Genomic DNA, 18,546 nt, shown 5'->3' on the forward strand with positions numbered 1-18,546 from the left:
AAGCTTTTTTTAATATTTGATCCTTTTATTTTATATACCTATTCAAACAAAAACCTTATATAACGAAAAAAATTATGAACCTTAAACCCTCCTCGTGAATATCTCTGTCTATTATTGAAAACCGCATCAAAAACCGTCCAGTAGTTTTGGAGTTTAACGCGAACATACAGACAGATAGACGCGGCCTTTTATAATATAAATCATAGACGTCGTCATGGTCTTGTAATTGCCTAATGATACTTGACAGATCTCTCTATAGCGTTAACAAAATCAATTCTTATCGTCTGTATCTTCAAGTCTCATAAAGTTTGAAGATAAATTGTTAAAACTATTAAAAAAAATTAAAACATTTAAAACTACAAACTCTATAACATTACCTATTCAAGCGTTGAAGTAACAATCCCCCTTCCGATATCAATAATCCAACGATTATAACTATCTGATTTAATTACACTTTTGTTGCAAAACTAAAAGGTAACAAGAGGAATCGATATATGGTATGGTATAGGTTGGCGGACGAGCATATGGGCCACCTGACAGTAAGTGGACACCATCACCCATAGACAATGACGCTGTAAGAAATATTAACTATTCCTTACATCGTCAATGCGCCACCAACCTTGGGAACTAAGATGTTATGTCCCTAGTGCCTGTAGTTCCACTGGCTAACTCACCCTTCAAACCGGAACACAGCAATACTGAGTACTGTTATTTGGCGGTCGAATAACTGATGAGTGGGTGGTACCTACCCAGACGGACTTGCACAAAGCCCTATCACCAAGTAGTCAAATATTCAAGTGGGCTCATAAAAGCAATTGTGAATTGCCATGTTACAGTATTGAAATAAATGCAAAGCTAACACCGGTTCGGAAAGTAGATTCTAACGAGAACTTGCAAGAATATCAGTAGACATTTCCACCATTTTAATTTCGATTAAATTTATACATCCCGCCTACTAACAAAAACGTCCACACTTTTTATCATTAATTTAGTCTTGTATTGAATAGTATAACTTATAACTTTTGAATAGTTAATTAGTAGCCTAGATGCTATTAGCAATAGACTAAGTTATTCATTATCGCCTTTGTACAAGCAATGGCGGATTTACCAATTTGCCACTAGTAGGCTATTCAGTTTTTGCCGCCCTTTCTGACTTTTGGAATTCGATATGTTAGTTTAATTCACGATCAAATTGATTATATTCATTCTGAAAATGCAACTTTATTGGCTTTTACCGTTATTAGTATGATGACAAACTAGGTGATATGATATGATACAACAACAACAGCCTGTAAATTCCCACTGCTGGGCTAAAGGCCTCCTCTCCTCTCCTCCTCTAATTGAGGAGAAGGTTTGGAACATATTCCACCACGCTGTTCCAATGCGGGTTGGTGAAATACACATGTGGCAGAATTTCTATGAAATTTGTCACATGCAGGTTTCCTCATGATGTTTTCGTTCACCGCTGAGCACGAGATGAATTATAAAGACAAATTAAGCACATGAATCAGTGGTGTTTGCCTGGGTTTGAACCGGCAATCATCGGTTAAGATGCACGCGTTCTAACCATTGGGCCATCTCGACTCTTGATACGATTTTTTTTAATTTCTGTAAGATAATAACAAATTTCGGCTTAATTTGCCGCCCCTCTAAATCTGCGGCCCTAGGCTCCAGCCTACTTAGCCTATTAGTAAATCCACACTGTGTACAAGATCTGTTTATAATAGCCCAGAACGTTTCTTTTTGATGTGATCTTACCCGTGCCTGTTTTAAAGTGATTTATTTGATTGCACTCGTTAAATAAAGTACATTTAAATTTTATACAAATGAATATAGTCTATAAGAAGCAGCGTCTAAATAGCCCTTTTAGAGATAATATCATTTTAGACCTGTTTCACGAAGATAATAATTATGATGTTTCTTAAGAGCTCTATAGAGCTACGAAGAGCTTATTTATTGAAAGACTTTGTGGATATTTAGAACGCTTAATTTTATATTTATTAATTAGAATTTATAACACTATTCATTGTTATATATAATCATTTATTACTTAACAATTAAAACAAATTCTATGAACGGAATATATAGGTATTATTATTGAAGCTGCTGATTAAACATCGACGCTTAATAAAAGGTTAGTCTGTTATTAAATAACTAATTAAACTATCCCACAAAATTAACATTAGTGAAATATAAAAGTACATTCATAGCGAAAAAACCTGCGTCAGTTTTCAAATTCAATCCTTTATCAAGTCGTATACTCTTAGTACCTTTTGAAACTAAAACACTAAACAGACAACTGCATATAAAATTAAACTTAAAATTAAAAATTTGCTCTAAAAGTCGTGACTTATAATGACATTGCGACGCAATATGTCGTTCTCAATCGGTAAAGCAGATTATCGCCCATACTGAGCACGCGAAAATAGATCTTAAGGTGACGAACCTTTTCTTACCTTGTCTGTACATTAGCATACGTAACATATACAATATAAAAGTAACAATCAGCAAAATTATTGTTGTTCCTCAGCAGAGAATTAGTTTTTTCACACAAACAACACACCAAAACAAAGTATTGCTAATGGGCGGTATAATATATAAAGTAGGAACTTTGATGGGTAGTAATTAAATACCAGATTTTAAATTAACATTATTTTTTAAGTTTATTTATTTTTTTACTACATGTATTTAAAACGGGATTTTTACGATGATTTTTATTATTACTCGTACTACTGAAACTCGTGAAGAAGGCATTCGTAGATAACGTCGAAATATCAAGCTCCAAATAAATGATAAACATCCCGTTTTGAATGCAAGTAATAATTAGACATAACGAAGAAGCGTGTTGAGACCGTTTTTAAAAAAAAATTACGTCAGCATTGGTGATGTCACGAGTGTCAGGGCTTCGATCTTTAACCATCCTCGGTGGTAATGAAATGAAACTCAGGAAATAATCTCTTATTTATTCCAATATGAGGCGGTCCGATCGCTCCGACGGCTCGACCAAGCCTGTCAATAAAGACGGGCGCTTGGCCTTTTATAATAAAAATAGTGGGTAAACTAATCACCCAACATAACACCTGTTTACAAATACTAAAATATTTCAGACTAATTTAATATTTCACAATTCACTAAAAATTATTAATTTAACAATCAAACAGTTTCAAATGATTAAAATAATCATTTCTGGACACGTGTTTTTCTTAAATTCGCGGTTTCGCGCCGACATATTATATAATTTATTAATTACATTACAAAACGGTAATATCAACAGCACATGACAGAAGTCACAAGATCGCGTTCTTAAATAAATGAAAATAAAAATATCGCAACATTCCCGGTTATTGGAATTGAAGATCGTATTACTCGATACCTTGGCTTTAAAACTGTCGTGTCATAAAAATATAGTACTTATTTCATGTCTACAATTTAAACTAAAAGCTTGAAGGTAAAAATATATTCGTCGTTCTTTCCATTGACAAGAAATTTAAACGTGTTCTAAATTTAAACGTGTTCTATATTTAAACTTTTCAGACTGGCTGCAGTTTTTTTTAAACTGGACCAATTTTGAAGTTTGGCTTAAGAATTATTTGTACAACCTTGTACTGACAGATACAGTCACTAATAATGTCCTAATTAGAAACATATATACTAATAATATGTCTGTTGTTTCTTCAAACATTAATCGCTGAACCGATTTAGATGAAATTTGATATAAGTTTAAGTCTTGGATAAGGACACGGGCTACGTTTTTACTAAACCTCTCAAGGTCGGTCTTATCAGTCAGTACAGTCTTACTGTCCTTTTTATATTCTTGATTAATTGTAGAGATTTATTTTTTATCGAACAATGATTAATTATAATATCGCGTCAATTCGTTCTGTTGTCACTCCATCTACGGAAAGAATCCGCTGTTCGGAATAATTAATTTAAAAAAAACGTAAAGTAAAGTAACAGCCTGTATATTTCCCACTGCTGAGATAAGGCCTCCTCTTCCATTAAGGAGAGGGTTTGGAACATATTCCACCACGCTGTCAATGCGGGTTGGTGGAATACACATTTGGCAGAATTTCGATGAAATTAGACACATGCAGGTTTCCTCACGATGTTTTCCTTGACTTCCGAGCACGAGATGAATTATAAAAACATTTAAGCACATATATATAGTGGCGCTTGCCTGGGTTTGAAACCGAAATCATCTGTTAAGATGCACGCGTTTTAACCACTGGGCCATCTCAGCTCAACCAACCAAAAAAAAAAACGAACTAGCCCTTTTATTATGAGATTTATGAGCTGTTATTCTTTTATGAAGTAATTCAGGAGTGACATCGACTATCTATTTGTGGAATACATTGTGAGTTCTGTAAATCAGACGAACCTTAAAATTGTACCCTATATCAATTAGGAATAAGGTGCTTATTACTTTTTCCGCGAAAACTTTGAGTTATTTTTAGTTTACTTAATATATCGTGAAAGCAAAACTTTTAATTGCCCCTTAACAGTTTTGAATCTATCGTTGTCACTTATGAGACGTTTACGAAAATACATCAAGACACACTTTTACTTGATATGCGTAAATAAATACCACCCACGCATTGTATGACCAAAAAATATATATACTTTATTTAAATAAGCTTATACTTACAAGCAATTGGTGGTAGGGCTTTGAGCAAGCCCGTCTATGTAGGTACCACGTGGGTGGTACTGAATAAGATAGATATATACCACCAAAAACCAATACTCAGAATCAGCATTTTGCCTATTTCGGTTTGAAGGATGAGTGAGCATCTTTTTACAGTATCTAGTCTGTGCGGTACCGTCAAACTTTAACGACAAATTATATAAAAATAAAGTTGATTCTTGATCGCAAATTACCAAATTATTACAATTTAAAGAATTAATTTTAGAGTAAAAACTTACTGGCAGAGTAGAGAGAATGCTGTGGCTGTTTGTAAAAAAAACAAATGTATAACGTGTGAACAGACTTTATCAGTTTACAATGAAATTAAATCAAATGAAAACAAAATCTTTCATAGGTTTCAATATTTGTAAAAAAATATTGAAAAAATGTTCACGTGCGATCTATAAATAATCAATTACTATTGACTAATATTAACAAAATCAAAATAAACTTTATTCAAGTAGGCTTTAGGTTGTAGGTTCGGAAAGAAGATTCTACCGAGAAGAACCGGCAAGAAACGCAGTAGTTACTCTTTTTCAACATTTAAAAAATACAAACACAAATTAGTTAAATACAAATATTTAAATTAATATATCCTGCTTGGTCAACAGGTATTAACTTCACGCTTTTTTATCATCTAGACATAAAGATGTCTGCGGAATTTTACTATAGAAAGTGATACCTTGCCCCAAGAAGGATTTATTGATTTGCCTATAAATACCAATACTAAAGGATAATACAACTAACATCTCCTACAATACCTTCTAGTCGGTATAAATAAGTCCTAAATGTACTTCTTTTGTGGCTAAATAAACCGACGACCACGTAGTCTTATCTCGGAGTACATCTAAAAGAACTAAAGGAATTTCTTTACGTGTCTCCCATCCTTTACAAAACCATACGATTGAATTTTAAATGAACACAACATTCCTTTTCAATGCTACTTCTTACATGTGTCGTATAAAATGCAAGGGAAAATAGCCTTTATCTGACCCATTTAAAACTTCTTTACAATGAGAAGCAATATCTTAGGCTAACTAAAAATAACTCACATTTGCCTTTCACTTGAAAGATATTTTTAAAACGAACGACAATATTCACAACTAACTTATAACGAATTTTATGGATATAAACTTTTTATTCGTTTGACGCAGATAGCTCAGTGGTAAGATGGTGAATCCTTAATAAAGATCGCCGGTTCATAACCAAATAGACTGGTTTTTCTCCTTATTTGTGATTATTATTAATATTGTGATCATTCAGTAAACCATATCTCTGCATCGTAATGGAAACAGCTCCAAAGATCTTAACGATCAAACGAGGCCTAAGCCTAACAGTGGAGTCAATAATAGCGGTAATAATACATTTTATATTATTAATATAATTATCGAGCAAAAAAAAATTTTTAAGCCTCTAATTTTTTGATTTTCTACTTTAAGTTTTATTTCTCTTAAGAATTTAATATTAATTTGAGTTCAATATTCAATCAAACTATCTAATCAAGAATGTGGGACATATTGTGAGGAAGGCCTTGAGCATGGATGTGGATGGATATAGAGGTAGAGAACGACCAAGAAAACGATGGATGGATTGTGTGAAAGACGATATGGTTAGAAAGAATGTTACTTGTGAGATGACGTCGGACCCCAAATAAAATTGGGATAAGGTCACGGGCAAGGATGATGATTCAATCAAACTGGTTGAAGGGTATTGGAAAATATCAAACAGAAGATATTTTAATTCATTACATAATATCGTCGAAACATCTGTTTGTTTTATCCTCTAAATATTTTAATTATCGAGTAAAAATATTCGATTAAAATTGAATGCATTTTATTGATTAAATATGGTTGTTTTAATTAATCAGTTATGCCATTAGTTAGCCAGTGTAACTATAGACACAAGGAAGATGATGGAAGCTTCCGATGTTGGTGGCACATTGGCCAGATGAGAAGAGATTCATATTGTTTTGCTTAAATATTGTCTTTAATTGACGACCTCTGAGTATGTACACCAGCTTTTATGGAACGCCACACCGAGGTCCTGCGTTTGATTCCCGGCCAACGCGATGTACAAAAAGTTCATTTGTTTTCTATGTTGTCTTGAGTCGGGGTCTTTGTGGTACCGTCGTTACTTCTGATTTTCCATAACACAAGTGCTATAGGTATTTGGGATGAGAGTAATGTATGTGATGTCCAATATTTAATTATTATTTATATAATAAGTTCCCTGAAATAATACAGAACCATATCACGTGAATGATATTTAATTTATATTGAATTTGTCATATGTGGTTGAAACCAAACTTGGGTCTTGGTTCCCATGTTCGTTCCAAATATTTATTTACATTTGACGCATTGTGCCGGGAGTTGTATAGACCATTCAAACTGAAACGCAACAATACGAAACATAACAAGGCTGTAGAATATACAATGAGCCTAGATGGCCCAGTGGTTAGAACGAGTACATCTTAACCGATAATTGCGGGTTCAAACCCAGGCAAGCACCACTGAATTTCATGTGCTCAAATTGTGTTTATAATTCATCTCGTGCTCGGCGGTCAAAAAACATCGTGAGGAAGCCTGCGTATGTCTAATTTCATAGAAATTCTGCCGTAGTGTATTCCACCATTTTGGAACAGCGTGGTGGAATATTTTCCAAACCTTCTCCTCAAAGGGACTCTTTGGCCCTTGTTGAATATGCAACGAGTTGGCGATACTAACCAAACGCTCGATGCCCAAGTGAATATTCATCTTGATCGAATAATTTTCTTCTCAGTTCTGTCAAACTTAAATCTTCAATTAAATAAGTTTGCCAATTATCATATAGTCCTGTGACGTCTCGCACCAAGCCCATTGTCTCGAATACCGTCATAACTAAGTTTACGAGTTATTATCCAATACATTCTCGAAACTGTAAATTTACATTCAAATCATACATTACACGCTGAAGCTTGAATTTACCTTCAGAAACAAACGAGGCAAATGCGATTGGAAAGCTAATGCTTCATTGGTGTTAATTTTTGGAAATGATCTTCAAAATATTCAACTGGCTAGTCGCACAAGTGTGGCCGCAATGAAATAGATGAATTTGTATCAAAATTGTATCCCCTTCAACAAAAAATAGATGCTGGTACTTACGTTAATAAAACCCGGGGATAATTTTATACTTTGTACATAGTTTATTTTATGCAAAATGGTTTTTCATAAATTGGATCGATTATAGCTGATTCCATTATTCAAATAAATGAAATCAATAAAAGCGATTCAGTAATGTATAAGTTTGTGTTATTTTTATTGAATCTGCATAAAAAGGCTATTTAAAAAATGTTTTATAAGTATTGCAGTTATGTTTAGATTACCTTCTATTCCAATATTAACTTACATGACGTCATTATTATAACTTAATCGAACCCCCAGCGCTCAACATGACAAGAATACATAAATTAATTAAATAATTTTATGAGCCTAGCAATAATCCTTTACTTAATATATCATGCCCTTAATATTGTTAATATATAGAAAGCCTTATGGTATCCGATTAGACGCCCCGTAGGGAGCTACACTTATTATAACCGATTATTAAATACCATTAGTAACATAATGTTATTAAATTTTGTATTTCGAGATGTTTTCCGAGCTGTGATATCACATTGATTATAATATCTTCAATATCCTAGCACATTACCTGCAAAAACATCTTTTAATATTTTTTCTTTCCTCCGGTATGAAACGTTTAAGACCTCGTATGAAAACTAGTTTAATACTGGTACGGGGTGTATTAGACCCCGTAACGTTTAAGAAACTTAGACTCGATTTGATGCGACCGAATTTTATTTCTTCAGTGCGGTACGTGTTTAAAGAGACCCCGTATTAATGTAGGTAGACTACAGCTTTCGGTTTTCAAAAGGCTTCATATAAAAAGATTTATCACTTTCCTAGAATACATATATCAAATAGATGTTACGGCCTCCGCAAAACAGATAAATCTATGTATTTATACATTACATTAGAAGCTTCTAAAATTATCAGTGTTTCATTAATATATTGTTCATGTATTACATATTAAAACTTTCCATTCGAATCACTCTATCTATTAAAAAGCAATTAAAATCCGTTGCGTAATTTGAAAGACCTAAGAACACATAGGGACAAACAGCGGTAAGCGATTTTGTTTTACACTATTTTATGAATAGTATGAAACAAAAATATCATATCAATTAAATACTAAGTTCTGAGCCTCTCAGTCTTTGCAGACCGCTAACATTCCCCTCGACTAATGCCTCAGTTACATAATATAATTGATATAACAAATAACTTTTCCATTGAAAATCAAAATCAGGTAACTCTATTTTTCCGTTTGTTATCCATGTTGACTAAATCAAAGGAATATATTTAATGAATATTGACATCGTTTATAATTTGATTCCTATAGTATGTATATGTATAAGCATTTAAATTAGAACATTTATTGGAAAACAGAAACGAATGACGTCACCAATTACTACTTATTATAAATTTATATTAATCAAATTATTTTATATCTTTATCAACATTAGCAATAAAAACATTAAATGCTTAGATATATAGAAATATGAAACTAAAACTAGTTACTGTATAAATCGTGACCGCATGGAATGGAGGCAAGAATGCTTGCATCATTTCCCCATTGAATCGCAATTCCGATCCTCTGGGCAAAAAACGAACCAGCCCTCCTGTCACCAGTGGAGGCAATGAGGCGAGGTGTTATACTTTTGATGAAGCTTTTTGCACCACTGCTCCGAGGGCCTAGCGTTTCGACAGAAATGGGACAAAAAAGTTTTTATTTTATTTATTTTTTTATCCAAATATTTATTCTTGCTTTTTTTCCTCAGAATGTTGTACTCATCTCTCGTCATCCTCCTCGTCATCGGCACCATAGCTTGCAGTCCAGAGGTCACCCAGAACGATCAGACAGTTCACCAAGATCAGGACACCAACCTCCAAGATCATGTCGCTCCATTGGAGAAGAGATCTCCTCATTACGACTTTGGTTTGGGAAAACGAGCCTACAGCTATGTCTCCGAGTATAAGAGGCTACCAGTCTATAACTTTGGATTAGGAAAAAGGTACAGTTTAAAAATCCATTCATATTTACAACCATGACTTAAATTCAAAATGATTATGATGATATACCTTAGGCTGATAACAGTCAGGAATAAAATCAATTTGCCAAAAATTTTAAAAGATAATTAAGATTAAATTAATAAATAAATCATATTACTCATTAAACTTTTTAGAAAGAAACGCCTAGAGTTGGACTCGAATTCCATCACAGGACATTAATTACTGTAAAGAACAGCAATGTAAATCTGTTTATATGAAAAAAGCAACTATGCGATTTTCTTGCCGTTTCTTCTCGCTAGAAGCTGATTTCCGAAACGGTGGTAGTCTTTAATTATTGACGATTCAAAAACGCTTAATATTGAAGCCATTCAAGACCAAGCACTCTATTTATTCAATAACTCGTTATCCAATAACACTTGCTTGACCTGGAAGTAAATGCTTTACGTGCTTTTCGACATTGAAAGCTACCAAGGAGGCATTCCAATTCAACACATCTTGATAGTAGAATTAAATTTTCAGTAAAATAGAATCAACCAAAAAATTAAGATAAAGAATGCCTTTATGATATTCTTGACTGTTTCACAGGTCTCGTCCCTACTCCTTCGGTCTGGGTAAGCGATCAGTTAACGAAGAACAGACTGACGATGAGTTCCCCAATGATCTGGACCAGGAAACCTTGGCTGAAGTTATCGACCAATACGAAGACGCTCCAGGTGATTTTACTGATTGACTTTTTGAATTTCGATTTTTTTTCAAAAATCTATTCTTATTAAAAGATTATTTTTTGTTTATTTTACGCATTTAATTTGATTTAGTCATGAATTCGGCAACTTTTATATTGAAATTAAAAAAATATACGAAAAGAACTGCAATTTAATATGTACAACGCAACATTCATGGAATCAAAGCGTTCTTTATCATTTGCAAAATTGCCTAATTTATTTACAACGTATTTTAATGATCAAACTTGAGGAAACCTTCAATTTAGCGTCTTAAAACTTACCTTAACTCTTACTTAAATAAAATTTCATCCCCAGGATACGAAATCAAACGAGCTCGACCATATAGCTTCGGTCTCGGCAAACGCTTCTCCGAAGACGAGAGCTCAGAGGAGAAACGCGCTCGCATGTACGATTTCGGCCTCGGAAAACGACCCAACCTCTACAACTTCGGTCTCGGCAAACGCGCCAGGAGCTACAACTTCGGCCTCGGTAAACGTTTGAGCAGCAAATTCAATTTCGGCCTCGGAAAGAGAGAGAGAGACATGCACAGATTCAGTTTCGGACTCGGTAAACGTTCCGCGGAAATTCCATTCGACGACAACTACTACGACGCTTAGATTAATTGTGGATATGTCGTGAAAACTTGTGTGGAATTGAACAGACGTAGCGTTACTGTATACTTTTATTTAATCGAATAGAATGATTATTATATTATGTTGTTATGAAATGAAAAGTTGATAAATAAAGTTATCGTTCAAATTTATGGAATCTTCGAATAATTCCACGTGAGTTTTCATAATAGCGATAAATTAATTGTATTATTACGAATACCGACTGTGTGTTTGAGATAGTTAATAGCATTTATCAATTATAATTACGATATGTATTCGTTTAGTTTAGATAGTATTTATTTTTAAGTTTTTATTTTGTAAATTTTCTTGTTATAGTCCTGTAGCTAATTGATTAAACATTGTAAGTTATGCTTATTAATATGGAGTCATAGATCTACGAAATTTGGATATAACTTTTATCGATTAAAATTTATTCGAACCTATTCGATTGTGCCAATCATTAGCTTTCATTTCGTTCTTTCTTTAACTATATCCGTCCTATCCTCTATTCGTCTCTCTTATTTATATGAAATATCCCAAATATTTTTTAATCAATTAAAACTTTCCGTCAATTATAATGAATGCCAAATGTTTCGTAGCTCTATGTTAGTTAACTTTTAAACCTAAGTGAGTTTCTTGAAGACTTATCGACCTATTGTTTTGAATATAATCATTAAATATACAAATTAAAAGAAATTATACAAATCATAGAAGATTGCATCATTCTTTGTTTTTGATTTAATTCTTTCAACTGACCTGACCTACAATCATAGAACTTTTTTTTATGATCCTTATGGAAAGTGGTCACCATCACCCATAGACAATGACGTTGTAAGAAATATTAACTATTCCTTACATCGTTAATGTCCCACCAACCTTGGCAAATAAGATGTTATGTCCCTTGTGCCTGTTACACTAGCTCACTCACCCTTCAAATCAGAACACAATAATACTGAGTAATGTTATTTGGCGGTAGAATAACTGATAAGTGGGTGGTACCTACCCAGACTGGCTGGCACAAAGGCCTACCATCAAGAATATTCTAATCTAATCACCACATAGTATAAAACAAAGTCGCTTTCTCTGACCCTATATCCCTGTGTAAGCTTAGATCTTTAAAACTACGCAACAGATTTTGATGCGTTTTTTTTAATAGAACGAGTGATTCGAGAGGAAGGTTTTTGTTTATAATACATGGACAGTATAGTAAAGAAACACTGATCATTTTGGTTTGTAATGTGATATTGTGAATAAACAAATTCTGTAGTACATTTAGTATATCGACCCGTGCGAAGGGGCGGGGCGCTAGTAGGAAATAATTGATAAGTATATTATAAAGGATAATATACTTATCAACTAGCACTGTTGTTTCTTTTAAAAGCAAAAAAGTACATTTACATTGCTATAGATAAAAAAGCAAATTAAATAACAAAAGCAAATAATATAATGTGACCTTATTAGAACACAGAGCAAAAAGTTTATACAATTACAGTGCTAATAATGAACATTTTCGATATCGGAAAGGAATACTAAGAGCATTATCCCGTTCAATATCTATTTATTTTAAAAATGAACCAAATACTTTTTAGCACGAAGATAAATAATTAATTATATATTCAAATCAAAATCAAAATAAACTTTATTCAAGTAGGCTTTTACAAGCACTTTTGAATCGTCATTTAATAATTAAGTGAAGCTACCACCGGTTCGGAAAGTCGATTCTACCGAGAAGAAGCGGCAAGAAAGTAGTTACTCTTTTTCAACATTTAAAAAATACAGTAATATATATCTGACGACTGCCGTCGAGTGTTGGGTACACCGGGTTTTCATGGGTACGCCACTCCGAGGTCCCGGGTTCGATTCCCGGCCGAGTCGATCTAAGATTATCTTTAGTTTTCTATATTGTCTTTAGTCTGGGTGTTTGCGGTGCCGTCGTTACTTCTGATGTCCCATAACACAATTACTTTAGCTACTTACATTGGGATCAGATTTTATAAATCCAAACTCGATCGATATAAATACATTTATTTAACATTATAGTTTCAATCGGCATAATTCCAAGTTGTATAACCAATTACCCTTAATTTTTAAGATAACCCTGTAATAATAACGCCCAACCTCCAATCTTGTTTTACTTTCTCCAACCCCCGCTCAAAATCCACCGCCTTTTGTTTTTCTCGTGGCAGGCAGTACCAGCTCGCCACACCACGCCACGAGAGGAAGTGACGGGAGTCCCACAATACGGTGTCGATAACCGAATCAATAATCATACTAATATATGTTATTTCAATTAAAAAACGTATTTAAAAATCATAGCAGTAATTGATATTATTATTTCAATTAAAAATATACAAGTATACTAGCTGTGCCCGCGAACTTGTACGCGTTTTCATTCAACAAAAAAAATGTAGCCTAAGTTACTCCCTATTATACCAGTTATTTGCCAAAGAAAGTCCCGTCAAAATCGGTCCAGCCATTCTAGAGATTATCCGGAACAAACATACAGACAGACAAAAATTGTAAGAAATCTTCTTTTGGTATATGTACCGTGTGTACATATGCGTTGAATAAAAAAGGGCTATTTTAATATTACAAACATACCCTCAAATTTTATGATATGTATAAATTTAAAAAGTCATGACATAATTAACAAGAAGTTTTAATAAGTTTAATTAAAGTTAATTAATCCGATATACATTTGTTAAGGATTCTTGCACTAAGTATTGTTGTATTCCTCGTTAGGCACAAGGCTATTTAAGCTTGTGCTGAGCTTAAACGGCTACAGATCGAGATGTACAGCATTCAAATCCCGGATCTTAGATAAGTAATACTGCGGCACGTTAAGCCGTTTTTGCGCCCGATCTCTCCGGTCCGGTCTATCGGATTATGGAAGTGCTTTGAAGTCTGAAGGCATTATTATGTTATGCTTTAATATTTTAGTTGTTTTGTTTATTACCTATCATTTTACCAATTAACAACGACGCAAAACCATGAATTTAAGAAAAACACGTATCTAGAAATGATTATTTTAATAGTTTAAAGCTGTCTGATTATTAAATTAATAATTTAAATTAGTCTGAAGTATTTTAGTGTCCATAAAAAAGTTTTATATTGAGTTTATAGTAATAGCCCCTCCATTTTTTATATAAAAGGCCGAGCGCTGGTATTGAGAGGCTTGTTCGAGACTTCGGATCTGCTCAGATTGGAATAAATCAGAGAAGTATATTCCCTGAGGTTAATTTCATACCTCCGAGGAGAGACAGAGATCGAAACTGACATTCGTGACGTCAGCAATGCTGACGATATGTTTTTTTTAAAACAAGCTCGGACAAGCTATTCCTCCATATAGCTGATAAGAGAGGGGAGAGCGAGAAGACGGTTTAAGCAAAGTGAAGTCGAATTTGTAAAGTAAATGTTGCATTGGGGTAAATTTCTGAGAATGTTGTGGAATATTTATCTCAGCGATCGCATACGTGTGGCCGTAGTTTAATAAATAATTTGTGTAGCAGCGTCCGCTTTTTCGAAGGTTTATAAGAATTTAAAAATCAATGTTTGTTCTTGAATATATGTATATTATAAAACAAAGTAACCCGGTTGCGTCCGTTTGTTTATATGTTCGCGATACTCTCCAAAACTACTGAACAGATTATCATGCGACTTTCACTCGTAGAGAGAGGGATTTATAAGAAAAGTTTAGGTACATCATTTATTAAGGTGTTTGTATAAAAACATTGAAATAAAACGACAATTGTAAAACATGTTGGATAAGAGCAACAAAAATATACACATAAAACATCCACCCGTGCGAAGTCGTAACGGGAGGCTAGTGAACTAAACCTCCGTGTATAATTTCATACTGCACACTGCTTCGTCATGACCTACCCACCAACACATCAAAATCGGCGATCAAGTCGATTTAAATCGAACGATCGAAATTTCTTTTCACGTCAAACATTATCACGTTTTTTTTAAAAAAACATCCTCTAAATTTCGCACTTCTGCTCAAATACGTGGGGAGATTTTCATCCAATAATACATGGGACTACTCCCTCCTAGGAATTTGAGGCCCATATAGGCAGGCCGACGGCAGGCGAGCATGCGAAAGCGATGGTCTCCGTTGTGGGTTAACCGGTGTACTGGTCATCCTGGATACGACGAGTCCCACATACTCCTCGGAATGTAGTCGCCTTCCATCAATTAGGTACATTTCATGCATAATGCATTTTCCCAAAGAAAAATAAAATAGGCCACTTACGAAGATTTGCCTTTAAATTACGAACAAAAATTAGTGACGTGTAAGCCTGAACCAGGGTTTGAACCCGTTGTCATAGGTTACCAGTAACCTGTGAGCAGTTATTGTCTTTGATGATCACACCTTGGATGTTTAGCTTTCAAATATCAAAGTAATACCTAAAATATACTAAGATCATTACGTGTTGAGATTAATCGAACCCTTTGGGTAACCCGATCGACTTCACCCTCATTAAATATGTGCAATGTTTGACAAGCTGCTTAGACTCGTCGTTAGTTCACTTTCTTAAACGGTGTAGACATAATATACTAGTTGTTGTCCGAGGTGTCTCTCGCGTTTATAGAAGTGATTTATTATTGTGCAGATAAATGCAGCGCGTTTTGCACGTACAGAACACGTAAATAAATATAAATATTTTAGTCTCAATATTGTTACGTACTCTCAATATAATAGGAGACAGGGTGGATTTGTTGCATTGTAGTCTGAGTGAGCTCACAATAATTGCTGCTTGGGATATATCCTATACAACATAGATAGACATATTTTAAATATATTATTGTTTAACGTGATGTAATATCGAATTAGGACAACGTCCTGAAATTTTGCAAAAATATGCTTTACACTTCCTATTGTATTCTATTTTGCTTATGTCAATAAAATCTGATAAAAGTCAGTTCGGGGACAAAAATTCCGCAATAATTAAATAGGGGTAATTTGCAAATTTATTACTATTACGGCCAATTGTTAAACGACTACAAAAATGTTTGAAGATAAACCAAACTAACTACTACATAGCCATAGTATATATCTATACATAATACAGCCACATATTCTAATATCCTGGTCGAGCTGATAAAAGAGAATTTTTCAACCAAAAACACTTTCTACCAATGCAAATTTGTGCATAAACTTGACCCAAACAGTCTCACCGAACCTATCTATCTATCTATCCTGACCCACTCTATTCACAAACTGGGAAACTTCCCAAAATACCCTCTATCTCGTAAAACCATACGATATTTAAGATAGTATCTACATTATGGTACGTACCGTAACAACTAAGTTTTTCACGTGTATGCTTTCATAGTATGAATATTTTTTCTACGCCATTTATTTTCTATTGCGACGGGACGCGACGGACACGGTAGGGGTTATTATCATTTAAAGTACTGTCTATACAGATAAAATAAAATGATATCATATAAAAAGGAAAGACGCTTCTAATAAAGAATTTCTTAACGTTTGATTATCATATTCATAAGCGGGAAGAATGTTTAAGACAGAAAATTAGGTATGATGAAATTTCTATGACAGATCTACTATTAACGTCCCACTACTGGGCAAACAAATAATTTCCCTTTTAAGGAGATTTCGATCTTAATCCATCCTGAAACAATGAAGGTTGACGTATACGCAGCAGATTCTCTTTCCTTACGATTTTTCACTTCACAGCTGAGCACGATATGAATTGTAAACATAATTTAATCACATGAACTCAATGGTGCTTGTGCCGAGTTTGAATTGAATATCATCGATTCACCTCTAACCCTGGGCTATCACGACCCGTTACTAGTAGACATTGATGGTATCTGGTACCAACATATCATATAATCATGCTGTTCTCTAATGTATAAGATGAGACATTCGATATATTGAGCACGATTTATCAAATATATATGACGCCCTTAAAGTTATAATTTTCGAACAGCTGGTGGGCATTTTGAACGTCACCATTATTGTAGACAAGAATAAGAAATACACATACATACATATTTTACATATAATAAACCATTATAGACCATTTATGAATCATAAATACATATATTTTAGATAATATCAAGAGCTGAGTTGGCCCAGTGGTTAGAACGCGTGCATCTTAACCGATGATTGCGGGTTCAAACCCAGGCAAGCACCACTATATATATGTGCTTAATTTGTGTTTATGTTATTTGCATGTGTCTAATTCCATTGAAATTCTGCCACATATGCATTCCACCAACCCGGATTGGAACAGCGTGGCAGAATATGTTCTAAACCCTCTCCTTAATGGAAAAGGAGGCCTTATCCCAGCAGTGGGAAATTTACAGGCTGTTACTTTTTAGTAGTAGTAGTATATATATACACAGGTATTTATTTTGTTTGTTTTAAAGGTGAATAACCTTTTCACATCGTCATTTCCACGAACACCGAAATGACAAGTAATAATAAATATGAAAGCAACAACATATAAATACATTATAGGTTGCAGCGCAATATCAAGAGAATAGTTACTCGAGCAATTCTGGGTAGTATATTAAAAGTTTTCCATTAGAACCCACTGTATGATCGCACGCGTCACCCCGGGGAATGACACGTCACAAAGAGGCACTATTTATCACCGCTCTGTAGCGTGAAACCTTTGAGATTCCAACACGAGTGCTCTTACATTTGTTTACTATGATTTTAATATATTCTCCTTTTTTAGTATATTATATCAGAAAACTGACGTTATTAATGAATATTTATATGTTTTCTATTACGCGAACATTTGTGCGTATTTCTTCCATAACAATAAATCATAATAATATACGATTCTTTTAAATAATGTTATATTACAATATCACAACTATAACAACCTGTAAATTTCCCACTGTTGGACTAAGACCTCCTCTCCCTTTCGAGGATAAGGTTTGGAATATATTCCACCACGCTGTTCCAATGCGGGTTGGTGAAGAAATTAAGAAGAAAAAGATATTGCATGCATTTGTCAATTCTGCACATGTGCGGCAGAATTTCGATGAAATTAGGCACATGCAGGTTTCCTCACGAGGTTTTCCTTCACCGCTGTGCACGAGGTGAATTAAAACACAAATTAAGGAGATGAATATTCAGCGGTATTTGACAATATCACGCCTATTTTTAAATACAAAGAACAATTGATTTTTAAAACAAGAAAATGTAGATTACATCTTGAAAAACTGACATATATTTTCATATAGAATCTATAAGTATTTATTATTTGTTTTATACAAGCTACCTCTCCTGAGTTTACACAGGTACAATAAGTATCTTCATATACAACTTTAAAATAAAATGAAAGCAATCTTCTAATAGTAGTAGTAGTAGTTGTAGTATATATTAGTTGAATACTTAAATAAATATTGAATCGATTCGCTAATTACATAATTGTTTTTAG

The 18,546-nt window shown here is 33.8% G+C and overlaps 1 protein-coding gene across 1 annotated transcript in view; it reads left to right on the forward strand.

The window, feature by feature from the left end:
* The window catches only part of LOC124538047 (allatostatin-A), an 82,003-nt gene extending 70,391 nt beyond the window's left edge, over nt 1–11,612 (forward strand). Inside the window, exons 2-4 of the mRNA XM_047115057.1 lie at nt 9,555–9,788; nt 10,372–10,499; nt 10,824–11,612. Of these exons, the coding sequence (XP_046971013.1) occupies nt 9,556–9,788; nt 10,372–10,499; nt 10,824–11,125 (663 nt within the window). The 5' untranslated portion in view covers nt 9,555 and the 3' untranslated portion in view covers nt 11,126–11,612. The remainder of the gene's footprint in view (nt 1–9,554; nt 9,789–10,371; nt 10,500–10,823) is intronic.
* The last annotated feature ends 6,934 nt before the right edge of the window (nt 11,613–18,546 follow it).

The sequence above is a fragment of the Vanessa cardui genome, chromosome 19 (genome assembly GCF_905220365.1).
Source record: "Vanessa cardui chromosome 19, ilVanCard2.1, whole genome shotgun sequence".
NCBI lineage: Eukaryota > Metazoa > Arthropoda > Insecta > Lepidoptera > Nymphalidae > Vanessa > Vanessa cardui.